Below are 13148 nucleotides of genomic sequence, written 5' to 3'. Positions count from 1 at the left end.
ACTTTAAAACCTGTGCGTTTTCATTACTGTCTCTCAGTGGTGAAAATCTGTGTGTAGTTTCAGAGTGGAACTGTGCTTCTCTCATCCAGCATCATTAGCATATTTGAAAATGTTGTTCGGGGAAAAAGATTTCATCTGCATATAAATTGAATGACAGTCCTTTGTCTGGGCTGGATGAAGAGCTTGTGCCTTTGTTTTCTGATGTGAATTAATTATCTGCCAGTAGGGCAGTCTCATACTCCTCTTCCTTCTGCTGATGTTATGAAAGGAATCCAGATCTGATCTCCATAAAAGTTGGTTTCTTCTGTGTCCTAGTAGCATTTTTGCTTGAATATTCCTGATTTGTTTTCCTCAGTCTCATTACTGAGGAAAATGTATTGATGTTTAAATCTTTTTTGTTGTCGTTGTTTTTATTGTTATTTATTTACAGCACAGGCATCAATCAAGGCACCAAGTGTAATAATTTTTAACAAAACAGGGTCAGGCCTGCACACTTCATTCTCTATGCCCCTAGCTGCACTCATTAATCATTTCAAACTTCAAACTGGAGAAGGGGGTGGGGGGGAGGATTGTAAGTTGCTAAGCTGCTCGGTGGAGCAGTGTGCAGATATGTTTGACCTGCCATTTGTAAATGATGTAAATGAGAATTAATTAACTGGCTTAATTAGTGAGTCAGTTTTTAATGCTTGAGTCACCTCTCTGTGTTACTGTGGGACTGAAGTGGCTTCTCTGCAATAGGCAGCTCCCCATCCCATCCTGTCTCCTGTGGCAGATGAGGTTAGGCGGCATCATGACTGACATGCAGTAAGCACAGCCCACTCTGCACCTTTGGCCCCCTCCAGGCCCCCGTCCGCGTGGATCACTTTCTGCTTATTACTTACAGAACCTGACTTAGGGGGAGGCGGGCAGATCTGAGGATAGAAGAGAGGCAGGTTTTTTTGGCCATCACTGTCTGGTTGAGAAGTGTTTGTGATGCAAGGATTCCAGTCACTCTCTTCTAGTACAGACATTTTTAACGTGTTGTTAAGGCATGACACTGTGTAATGAAGAGAGGTTAGCACTGTTGGGGCAGAAATGCTTCCGATGCACCCCCCACATAGTCAGTGTGGTTCTCCACTGCAGTGTTGGGAGAGGGGGTGTTCCGACCAGCTCTAAAGGCAGGTGACAGAAGAACAAATATCAAATTCTATTCAGCTATGAGTGGTAGCTCCATCCTGAGTAATTGATGGGAGAAATTTACCTGTATTTTCTAATGAATTCGCTTATTGGTAATTTGGTCAGGTAGCCTACTCTAGGTGAGTGGGCAGGGTTGAAGGCTGAGGAGGAGAGTGATTGCAAACAGGACCACAGCAAAGCTAAAAAAAAATCCTGCATAGTATGCCTTTAATGTGCCGGCATTGGTTATCTCAGGGAAATGTGAGTTTTTAAAAAAACGGCTGTGATTCTGTGTGACACATACCTGTAACTACCAGAGTAACCAGCAGAAAGGGGGAATAGAAAGCAAGACCGAAGACCACAGTGGAGTTCACAGCTTGGCCCTCTCTTTATTTTGTGATCTGTCACAAATGACAGGTGTGTGTGAATTCGCCTCCCCTCACTCAAGATGTTTCCATGGAAACTGACCCCTTAACTTATACACTCTTACTGTATGAACAGGAGCATGAACATGACTAGCAGAGGAAAAAGTGGCTTTCCTTAATCTGAACTCCCTTCAATAGCCACTCACTGTTTTTTGTGCTGGACTATCACAGTTTTTAATATTGTAAAATGTGCAATTATTTTCAATTGCCCATGACGCCTGGCATAGACCACAGTACCTTTTAACAGTTATGGTAATTTTTGGATCAGATCTGCACTTAAACAAGCTTTTTGTCATTGAGTTCTGAATTGGTTTGACAGTTCTCAGGAGGTGGTGGGGGAGCCCCTAGTGTTCAGTGTGGAAATAAGCTATACCTAAATTTGAGCCATGAACGCTGCTGCATGGAACATTTTTACTTTCTCTAGCAACTTTGACTGCACTGTTTTGTATGTTTATTGGTGATGCAGTGAAGCTCATGCTTTGTATCGGCCATCACGCTGACATCAGTCGATATACCTGCTGTTTTTTTTGACTGGGCGGAATCCTCTGAGAACTGTGTGAGGAAACCTGACGTCTCGCTGGCCATCAATAATCAGTAGAGCCATCCTCTGGCTCCAGATCTGGTCTAGACAGCAGAATTCTCCCCCAACATTGACACATTGTGATTCATGGGTCTCCTCATCTGCGATTGTTTTGTTGAGTCAGTGTAATTATAGCCGTCCAGCAAGATTCTCCATTAAAGTGTGGCAGAAAGCTTGGAGGAATGTGGTCTACCACTGTTTTACATTCTCTCCTTCCATCAGAGTGATATTTTGAAATGTTGGCCTTAAATCTTAAGCCTGGCAGGCTTGGGAAGAAACTGAGAGTGTTTGTGCTGTAGCAGAGTGACTCCCTGTTATGGCTGAATGGCAGTTTCACCCTGCGCACTAACTAAACGAAGCTGGCCAGCCATTTTGGAGGTCCCTTTCAGAGGTGGGGTCCACTTCCCACCCCCTGCCCTGACATGGCCTCGGGCGAGGAAGTTTCTGCCTTTGTGACTGCTGGGTCTGATCACACTTCCTGTGCCACTGCCTGACCTCACGTCAGTGGAGGAAAGAGGGGGGGAGGTGACTGCAACGCTCCGTGGGGCCACACGCATGCCAAACCCCCCCCCACTGCTGCGGTCCCAGATGCTCATTCTGAAACGAGTACCTTCAGCACCCAAAACACCACTGCCCCAGGAAGAGACAGGAGGTCCTATTGCTTTAATGGCGTCTGTGGCTTTGTCTCCAGGGCCAGCTCCATGGTTATCTCATACTTATTTTTTTCTCACTGGAATTTGAGTACAGGCCACTGTGTAACAGCATACATTGCTTTATGGATTTATTGTATTTTTGCCCGTTGGTTGCCATTTCAAAGAGATCCAGTTTTTAAAAATGTTTCAGGAGCATACAGAGACTCTGTTCCTCTTCTAGCAAACCTTTTTTTCCAAGTTTTCCAAGTACAAACGGAATGAAAATATATTGAGCGTGAGAAGGTATTGCACAGCGCTTTCCATAAAAGCCCAATGGTGTATAATATGTGAAACCTTCTCTTGTTCTACCTGTTAAAATTTTAATGCTCCTCACGTACTAAACAAGGAAATGGCTACTGTAAAATCCACTTTATCCCTATTAATAAAGCTGTGGTAGACGGTGCTGTAAAGGTTTTGAGCGATGGTCCCCACTCACACGACAGCCACCATACTGCTTTAACTGCGGTGAGCTGAGAGGGAGTTCTCTGGCAGGACGTCTCCATGAACCCCTCCTGTCCGTCTGTCCTCCCCTATAGTGCAGTTTGACGGCGTGGAGAAGCCCCAAATCTCGCCCACCAAGGAGGGCAAGGCACGTTTGTCCCAGAGGCACTCCAGCGGCTGCCTGGTGAACACCAAACTGGGCTCACTGGACCACTGTGCCCCTGCCCTAGGAGAGCGAATCGACCCCTCCATGCCCCTTGAGAGCCAGTTGTGAGTAAAGTCTGTCTCTTGTCACTCCGTCATGTTTTCTATTAGGTCTGATTGCTGAGGAAAGGGGTTCAGTACACTGCCGTCCCACACTGACAGGCTTCATTTAATATACACAAGCCAGACGTGAAGCGGGATAACATTTGACCTTGTGTGTGAATATAAAAATATTATGATTGCTCTTTTTTTTTTAGGGTTAAACGCTTTCCTCTCCCTGTTCTTCCCAGCTGGTACCATGGAGCAATCAGCCGGATCGACGCGGAGTCCCTGCTGAGACTGTGCAAAGAGGCCAGCTACCTGGTCAGGAACAGCGAGACCAGCAAGAACGACTTCTCCCTGTCCCTCAAGTAAGGCCGACTCAGCGTGACTCTCATTCGCACTGTGTGTGAAACAGCCCCTCTGTGCTCTCTCTGCAAGCTGCCTCGCACGTCACATCGCGCTTTATCTCAAACAGACCGAGCACCACCTCTTTCACTCCCATTTGCACAGCAAGTGTACAACACCCTCTCTGACGTGTTTCCTCTGGTATTTTCTTATGTAAGCAAACGGCATACAAGCATACTCTCAATACCACTAACACAACTTGCGCAACACCGTCCTGTACACTACCTGCATGCACAATGTTAATGGAGAGTGAGGTCTACCATCTTACATCTTTTATTGTGTGCAGCTGACTCAGGCTCTTCGGTATCCAATCCTGTCTCTCGCTGCCCTGACCTCGGTGACCCCACTGTCCACCCCATCCATAACGCGGCTTTCTAATGCAATCGGAGCTGAGAACGTCATTCCTCCACACTCGCCCACACACAGTCATTTGATTTGTTTGGGCTTGCTGTGACATTGTGGGCAGGTCACCTGGCCATGACCCCACCGCGCTCTTACCTGACTGCAGTCATTTCCATTGCCTCAGAATAACTGGAGGGTGGAGGTTGACAAAAAAACAAACCCCAAAGATTCACCATTTATCAAAATGATTTAAAAATAATTAGGAAGAATTTCAGGAGACTCATGTCAGTGTGGGGGTTTTGTCCACCATACTAAATGTCAAATAATCATTTAATGAAGTTCTATTCTTCAACTTAATATAATTTATAAATGTTATCATCTGACAAAGTAATTCTAGAATAAAACCTTTAGTTAGAAGATTTCACAGACATTTTACGAGGTTGGGGCTTTGTTCTGGAGTCCCTGTCAGCTCAAGGTGTGCTGATGACCGCGGGCTGGGAAGAATGACGCTCTCCAGTGACTGACTGCCAGCTCCATTAACTTCAGCTGTCCGCTGCCCCCTCCGCCTGGCCTTGAGGTTGAGGCAATTACTGTTCAATGCTTGATTGGGCCGACAGGGGACCGCCGGTGCTGCAGTCGGGGGGTGGAGTGGGGTGGGGTGGGGGGTGGGGTGGGGGGCTGGGGCTGGGGCTGGGCGGGCGGGCGGGCAGTGGGGGCAGTGGCAGCCTGCTTGCCGGTGGCACTTCAGTGATAAATGATGCTCCATAACCCTGTTAATGAAGCTGTAGTAGTTCTGCAAGGCTTAGGTACTATAGAGGCTTTAAGTGCTGTTCCTCACTCACACTACTGTCTGCTTACTTCTTTAACATGCGTGACCTGAGGAGGGGTTATCTGGCTGGACGCTTCCACAAACCCTTGTAACGTCTGCCATCCCCTATAGTGCAGTATGGTGGTGCGGCCAAGCCCAGAATGTTGCCCACCATGGAGGGCAAGGGCAGGCTTGAGGAGGCGGGACGGGCCTTTGGGCTGCTGTGAGGACTGGATGTCCTGCACTGGAAACAGTGACATGCTGCAACGTGTTGTGACCACTCATCTTTCTCCTTTTATTTTTCGCTTTATTTGGCTGCGTGGTCTTTGTTTGGTATCTGCACTCATTACAGAATTCATTGTCATTCGGTCTCCTCAGAGCTACATGGCTTATCTTTTTGTGAGTGTAAGGCCATATATTCATGTTGGAGCTACCTCACCTCCTGCCTGTATCAGAGCCACTTCAAGCATTCCAATGAGAAATCCGAAAAAGAACAGGAGGTAACTGTCAAAGAGTTGTGTGCATATAGCTTCAAATCCTATGCAAGCAGTATATCTGTCTGAAAGGTGTAACAGAGCTTTCTCACTGATATGTCCCTTATGATGTCTAGTTTTCAATTTTATGTCTGAGAGAAGGTATTCCATGTTTGCACATGACTCTTGTCAGTTCCTGTCCTCCAGACAGCTGTGCAAATGCTACTCTGGGAATATGGGTTAGCAGGGTGTTTCAAAGACATGTCACTTAGCCCATCTCAGGGATGTTTTGCATGCGTCTGGAATCTGAGCATACGTTATGTTGTGCTGGTAGCTGGTGCTACACTGTTGGGTTTGGGGTTGGAAAGGAAAGCCACCAGGCGGAGATAACAAAGACAAACACGGGTTCTATGTGCATGAACCATGGGCACATGGGATGTATGTATGCATGCTGTTTTACTTCTGATCTTAATTGCTTATATCAGCCCATTGCTTGACCTCTGTAGCATGTTTAAAATTGTAATCACATCTAAATGTGTCTTGGGAAAGACAGGTGTTTCGATATGATGGATTAATTAATCAAGTAAAAGATGCTTGGGATAGAAACCCAAACTCACGCAGCTGGATTAGTTTCGATCCTCCTCACTATAAGGGCACCGACAGCAAACTACCCACTTTAATCAGGCTTTTTGAGACACTGAGCTCACAGTGCCTCTGTACACGGAGGGTAATGGTCCAGTTCAGTGTGCTAATGCTAAACATTTTCTCCCCCCTTGGAAGTCTTTACACTGGGGACCCTGCACGTAGACGCTTCATGTCTCACGCCCGCTGAAAAATTCATGATGCCATTAAGCTGCGCTTTGGCGCTTTCCGTGGCTGACGAGGGTGCCGTTCGCAGTGCGCCCTGGGTCCGGTCCTCGCCTTCCTGGAGCAGGAGAGTCTTTTCATGTCCTGTCCGAGGCGAGTGCCCTTTTTAGAGTTTTGACATGCCCCGGGCTTTCACGGCCCTGTTTAAACCGCCCGCGCCTTTGTAGTCTCGGGAGGGGCCCCGCAGGAGGCCGGGTGACAGGGGCGAGCTGGGAAGAGCGATCGCAGATGAAAGACAACACACACCGGGTCAGGCTTTGAGGCCGGCTGATGTTTGACCACATGGGGAAGTTGAAAGGTTCAGAGTGTGTTTTTTTTTTTTTTTTTTTTTTGAGAATTTTTTTAAAAAGAGCAGCCAGGGCTCTTAAATCGATAATTCGAGCCAATGTGTCAGAAGAGTAGAGAGAATTTCCTTTTCCAGTACAAAAAGGCTTCTCTCTGGAAGCCTGCCTCGAGAAGCATTACAATTTTTTTATTTTTTATTTTATTTATTAATTTATTTTTTTGTCAGCCTCATTTACAGTATGAACCAGTACCCTGATAACAAAAATATAACCGATATTTCTTGCATTCCTGAGTTTATCTATATGCAGCGTTACATTTTAAAACCCACTTGCTTTTTTTGAAAACTCATACAAACATTTGATATTTTGGAGAAGGAGTTTATGGTCTATGGTCTATATAATGTGGATCTCAAGAAAAGACGTCATTTTGAATAGACTGCACTTCACGGATACGCAGAGCTGAATTATTTGTCAGGATATTTATACAAGGTCCCATCCCATCAAACAATACTTCCCTCAAAACGGGAAGTTAGTTCATTGTTTCATGTATTTTGTTAGGTTGTCTTTAATCTTTGTCATTGATTGGCTCAATAATTCTTATTGTGATTATTATTTATGGAGGAAACTCCATATTTTTGTAGTTCACTTGTTAACCGGCCACCCTTGACTGCACATCCTTGTTAGTATGCAATCTGGGTAAGGGGTATCATGTCCGTATGGTGGATAACTAAGCCCAAACTCCAGAGGAAAATGCTGAAATAAATCGTAAGGATAGCTCTTGACAGAAGGGTCTCCAATATAGCCACTGTTTCCTTGCCAGCTGTTCTGTTTCTATTGCGTCATAGCTTCTCAATTCACCCGAAACATGAGAAGCGTGAGGTTGAAAGATAAGTAATTTGGGAATTTAAAATGCATATATTGATGCCTGTGCCTTCTAAATGTAACCCTAGTAATCACTGAATATGTATTGACCTCAAAATTGTAGCTAATTTTAAAAATTAAAAAAAGAAAAACTTATTCAAAATAATTCCCCCAGAAAACTGATTACATTATATATTTTATAATGGTTTGATTCCATCTGGAGGGTATTATTATTATTATTATTATTATTATTATTATAAGGGGACCAAGCACCAATATTATTATTATCATTTTAAAATAGAATTTTCTGGCCTCTTTATCCCTCTGTACCCTGAAGCCTGTTTCCTGCTTCTTGGAGCAGGATCGAAAATGGTGTGCTGGCTGCTAAGCTTAGATGGCAGGAGATTTCAATCAACAGTATGTTTGCGGATTTGATGCTGACCATACTTTCTGTTAGGACTTCTGTATCATCCTGCTCCATGGTCAGTGTGCATGTTCCCAGGTCTCCTGTAGCCTCTGCTTGGGATTCTAGTTATTGTAATATCTAACTGGTCAGACCTCCAAGAGCACTGACCTCCATCCACTCCAGACAGTCACACCTCCAGCCACTTTAATCTACAACTACTCTATGCTACAGCTGCTCTGGGCTCCATTTGCTCTGAACCGCAGTACAGGCGGTGCTCACGTGAAGAACAGTGGAGAAAAGCTGTGGGGGCAGCTTGAGGTGTCCTGGTCTCACGGATGTGATTTGGTGGCTGCGATGCCCTGTACGGCAACTCTATGCGGTGGGGTTCGTCATTAGTCTTCTAACCATCCAAATGTGTTTCCCTGTTCTTTGTGGGTAACGGACTGTGAGTTTAAATTCAGGGCCGGGTTAGCACTAATATAACATAGAGATGCTATTAAACAGCTGTGTGCTTGAGTGGAGTGGCCAAAATTGAGAGCACTGTCAATTTAAAGGAGAATAAATGAAAGCGACAATCATCTAGAGTAGACCATGCATGCTTTCTCTGAAAGCAAAAAGCTTTTTGCTCATTTCGTCTTCTGCAGTGGACTTGCTTCTTGAGACACTCAGCTCCTTTTTGTGTATACACACATGGATAGCACAGGCATGGCATGAGAAGCAGTAAGAGTGTGATTAGTTCCCTTGGTTGGAGCTTAGCAGGCTTATCTTGCCTTTTTGATGTGCGGATAGAAGCCAAAATCTGCAGCGGACCGACCCCCACTGCAGATGGCTCCACGTTTTTGAAATTCTTAAAGAGCAAATGGTCTTCTTCACCAGCAAGCAGACATTTTAATCTGTCAGTGCTGGCTGTGCCAATACAGCATTTCTCTTGATAGACGTTATTACATGTATCCCCTTGAGGGTCTTTTACGGGGCATTGAAACGGACTCTATTTCACAATACTGGGCTGGTACGGCGGTGTCTTAAATATTTGCTGTTCTCAGAGATATTTGCTGGGCCGTTCTCCCAGTGGTCGCAATTTGAACTGGAGTATGTGGTAGAATTTGCATATTTCTCATTTCGACAAGGCTATAGAGTCCAATCACACAGCCTGCCTCTCTCTCTCTCTCTCTCCCTCCCTCTCTCGCACTCTCGCTTGTTCTCCCACTCTCTCGCTCTCTCACTCTCTCACACGCACACTCTCTCTCTCTATCTTTGTGATTTCAGGAGCAGCCAAGGCTTCATGCACATGAAACTGTCCCGGACCAAAGACAACAAGTACGTCCTGGGCCAGAACGGCTGCCCCTTCGACAGCGTGCCCGAGATCATCCACTTCTACTCCAGCCGCAAGCTGCCAATCAAAGGGGCCGAGCACATGTCCCTGCTGTACCCCGTGGCTATCAGAACACTGTAGTGCAGCTGCGCGGCACGCCCGCAGAGCCCGCAGGACACGGAAAAGAGGGGTCACCCCAGGGGCATGAACGACTTCCCCTCTGGGCTCCACTCCACTTCCCCTCACCAGAGTCCTGGCCCTAACTGGTCAGAGGGAGTGGTGAGGAGCATATAGGTCAAAGGTCAGAGGGAAATGGGCGGGGGATGGTTACACTGCTGCGGCGGCTTCTCTCGTTAACCCTCCACCCTGGTCTCAGAGCGGAGTCTTTTTCTCCATCTCTCACCGCATTCCTAAGACCTCTCCACCGGAATGTATGTGAGGAGCCAAAGAGCTCAGCCAGTGCCAGCTCCCCACACCTCCTCTTCTTCAAGTTGGCCCTCTCATTATTTTGAAGCAAGGAAGTAGAACATTTTTTTTAAACGAGTTATATTGTGAAAGTTACTACTGTTTTTTTTTCCCTTTACATTTTGTTCAATCAAATGTGATGCTTGTATTTTGTAGTACTTGTGTGTTTCTCTGCCACCATTTGTTGCTTACAGTGCAGTCTTTACACACTGACCATCTTTTCGGGGGAAGGAACCTTCCAGAAATCATGTAGCCTGTATCTGACTAAAGGGGTGGAGCAGGAGTGGCCAATGAGAATCCATGAGCATGTTTCAAGCCTATCCCCTTTTACATGTTTTGTTTCCCCCGTTCATCTTTCGTTAATGTAATTGCTCTTATTTCGGTTTGGTTGTGCACATGTGACAATAAATTATTAAAAAATAAGATAATAAAATAATAAACAATATGATGAAATGACCTGTGTGTCACTACTGTATATTTGTAACAGTTCCATTGAGCAGTTAATATAAGAAGGAGCTGCAAGGGGAAGCATGGCCTCCGTCAGCAAGACACCGAGAGCCCTGTCTTGCAGTAAAAGCGTGTGCTTGTGTAAACATTCACTGTCATTTCTGGGCGACTTCCTTCAAACCTCGATTGTCAAAAAAAAAATTTCTTCTGTAGTGTATAAAAAAAACACACGCAGGGGAAAAAATTATACTTCCTTATACTTTAGCTGTAATTACAAAAACTTTAATTTTGCTTCAAGTATGCCAAACATCAGTGATAAAGTATAGTTTTCATATGGGAATTCAGTAGTTTGTGCAGTGTCAAAGATCTTAGTTTATGCCGGCCACTCGATTGGCCCGATGTACGTCCGAGCCTGCGTCCACACCGAGGGTTTTCATTCACCGCGTGTACAAAGCTGACGGTCTGGAGGGCAGCGCTGATGGAGCGCCATGCGTGTGTCTCCTCCATTGATCAGAGGAAGAAAGGGACCTCTGTAATGAGTGAAATTACCTTCAAAATCCCCACGCTGAGATGGCACTGAATGGGAAGAATGAAATATACAGTACCTGTGTTGTCTACCTCAGAAAATCAATTTCATTCGCCCATCTACAGATCAATAGGTACAATGGGATTGCAAATATTGATTTTTTTTAAAACCCCCTGCCCTCCCTTCCATCTCCTGTTTCCAGAAAATTGCATCTTTCATTTAAAAATACTTCTGCATTAAGATAAGTTAATCTGAAGAGGCTTCGTTTTCTTTCGCCTAAATTTCATGGACCCTTGTTAGTATGTCAAGTCTGTTGTATTGTGAATGTCAGTAATACATGTTTGGTCAATGCCTTATAATGCATGGGTAAAATAAGTACTATATCTCATCTGATTCCCACTGGTATGCCTTCAAAGATTTTTCTGCAGTTGTCATTTATTATAGGGGAATTACTACTGATGTTTTTAATAAAGGTTACTGTGAGATATTGCAGTCAAGCTTGCAGGCAGTATGTTTGTGTGGCATAGCTTTAAAACTGCAGTATGACACTGTAGTTCTTTGCATTTGTGTTTGATATTTTATAAGCTTCTGTGGCCTGTTAATACACCTCGGGGTGTCCAATAACAATAGAATTGTTGAACTTCAAGTAATTATGTAAAGCCTCTGGATTAGAGCAAGTCTTATTCCCCGATGGGGCTATGTCAACAGATAAGATTGCCTCTCAATACAATTGTGGGTATTTGCATTTCTGAAATTTTTTTGGAGATATCTTATCTATGGAATTTTAAAGAACTATAAGAATTTTGGATATTCAATACATTCCAGCAGGCACTAAGTGGTGTTCTTCATTCTTTAAGGACAGCATACAGAATAAAGTCATTCCTCATGGTCATCCTTTTTCTCCCTCTTTTTTACTCTATCATTTCCATTGTGGTTTTTTGAGCCTAGGCTGAAAGTGACACAGATTCTTTCATTTGCTGTGTGCACAGGAGCGCTGTTATGCCTGATGTAACCACCGGAGGGCACTAATGCTAGCTTTGCGGACAGAAAAAATCGCTTTTGTGGTCCAAGAGATTTTCAGGCTTAAAAACAAGACTAGTTTGTAACCAGAATACCTAAAGAGATACTGTAGACTGAGATAATCTATAATTATACCTTGTCACTGACCTCTGCTTATATAGACTAGCATAATCTTCAATTATCCTTTGTTGCTTCTCATCCTAACCTTTAACTTTCATAAAATGTATGTGTATTACTACAAAGTATCAAGTACTTGCATGAACAATCATGTCCTGAATATCTAGACCTTTACCCTGCTGTCCAGACAATTGCAAACATTTAGGGTGGAAATATTTTACAAAACCCTGTCGGGAAAACTTGCCTATTTTGGAATGTAACGCTCATCACAATAAGAATCCTTTGGAAGACATATTGTTTGTGTTATTGTGTGGGTTGTGCATGGTGAGTGTGAAGTTTTTGTTATTTTTTTAACCCCAGTTGATCTTAACAGATAACAACATTGACTGAAACCCTCCTCCTCTGGTTATGCTGCTACCTATTACAGTATGCATGTGCTGTGCTGTAGGGCTGTCTGATATGGTCAGGATGTGATACCAGATCACTGGCATCGCTACTACTCTGAATCTTGCTTTAGCGGTACGATCATCCGAAAAGCTCTGTTCCTCTTCACTGAAAAAAGCAGCCCTTCTCTTCCAGCTGCTCACCCTCCAGTGAAAGGATTCACCCATCGTCTCTAATTTTGTTTTAGCTGTCACACTTTTCAAACCATTTGTAAGCAGCACATTTGTCACCATGCTCAAAGTGCACCGCAATAGTTTCATGGTGAATCTGTTGTCCGTTGGCCACAGACTGCGATGAAGAGAAGCAAGGGAGCAGCATACAGGCTAAACTCAATGTGACTTTGAGCATGGTTCTAATTTAGCAGTCTGCCGCATAATAACTAGGGTATCTGATCCTAAATGTATTGTGTCAAATGCTATACCTCAAGATGGCAGAGGTAGCAGAACATTGCAGCCCTATCTGTTTTGTGTGATACCTTCCATCTATCACTTTTCACTTAAAAACTCATTATAAATCACTGCAGAAAAATACCTGACACCCACTGAACAGTGCATTGTAGGGTCAGAAAATGCAATATATAAATGTATATATGTATATAAATGTATTTATGGACCATTGTGCTCTGCATTATTATAGTTCTCTTCACATTTTTTTCTCTGTTCCTACCAACAACCTTTTTTGTGTGCGAACTGCTGTGGAGTAAAGCCTGTGATGGGCGGGGCCGAAGTCTGGTGTGTGATGTAGCGACTGTCCTAGGGTAACCTCGGCGGTCAGGACCGCGGTGGCCCGGTGCCAACGGTTCGAGAGGCAAGACCTGCTTTCCCCCGCCAGA

The 13148-nt window shown here is 44.5% G+C and overlaps 1 protein-coding gene across 4 annotated transcripts in view; it reads left to right on the top strand.

Annotated features, from left to right (window-relative positions):
• LOC135241625 (SH2 domain-containing adapter protein F-like) overlaps positions 1-10218 on the top strand; it is a 67602-nt gene extending 57384 nt beyond the window's left edge. For all 4 annotated transcript variants that reach the window (XM_064312166.1, XM_064312165.1, XM_064312168.1 and 1 more), the window contains 3 exons: positions 3389-3563; positions 3788-3907; positions 9252-10218. In XM_064312166.1, coding sequence (XP_064168236.1) covers positions 3389-3563; positions 3788-3907; positions 9252-9438 — 482 coding nt within the window. In that variant the 3' untranslated portion in view covers positions 9439-10218. The remainder of the gene's footprint in view (positions 1-3388; positions 3564-3787; positions 3908-9251) is intronic.
• Positions 10219-13148: the final 2930 nt, after the last annotated feature.

Source organism: Anguilla rostrata, chromosome 16 (assembly GCF_018555375.3).
Source record: "Anguilla rostrata isolate EN2019 chromosome 16, ASM1855537v3, whole genome shotgun sequence".
NCBI classification, from domain to species: domain Eukaryota; kingdom Metazoa; phylum Chordata; class Actinopteri; order Anguilliformes; family Anguillidae; genus Anguilla; species Anguilla rostrata.
Note: the sequence above shows the minus strand (reverse complement) of the source record. Positions and strands in the feature narration are given on the sequence as shown.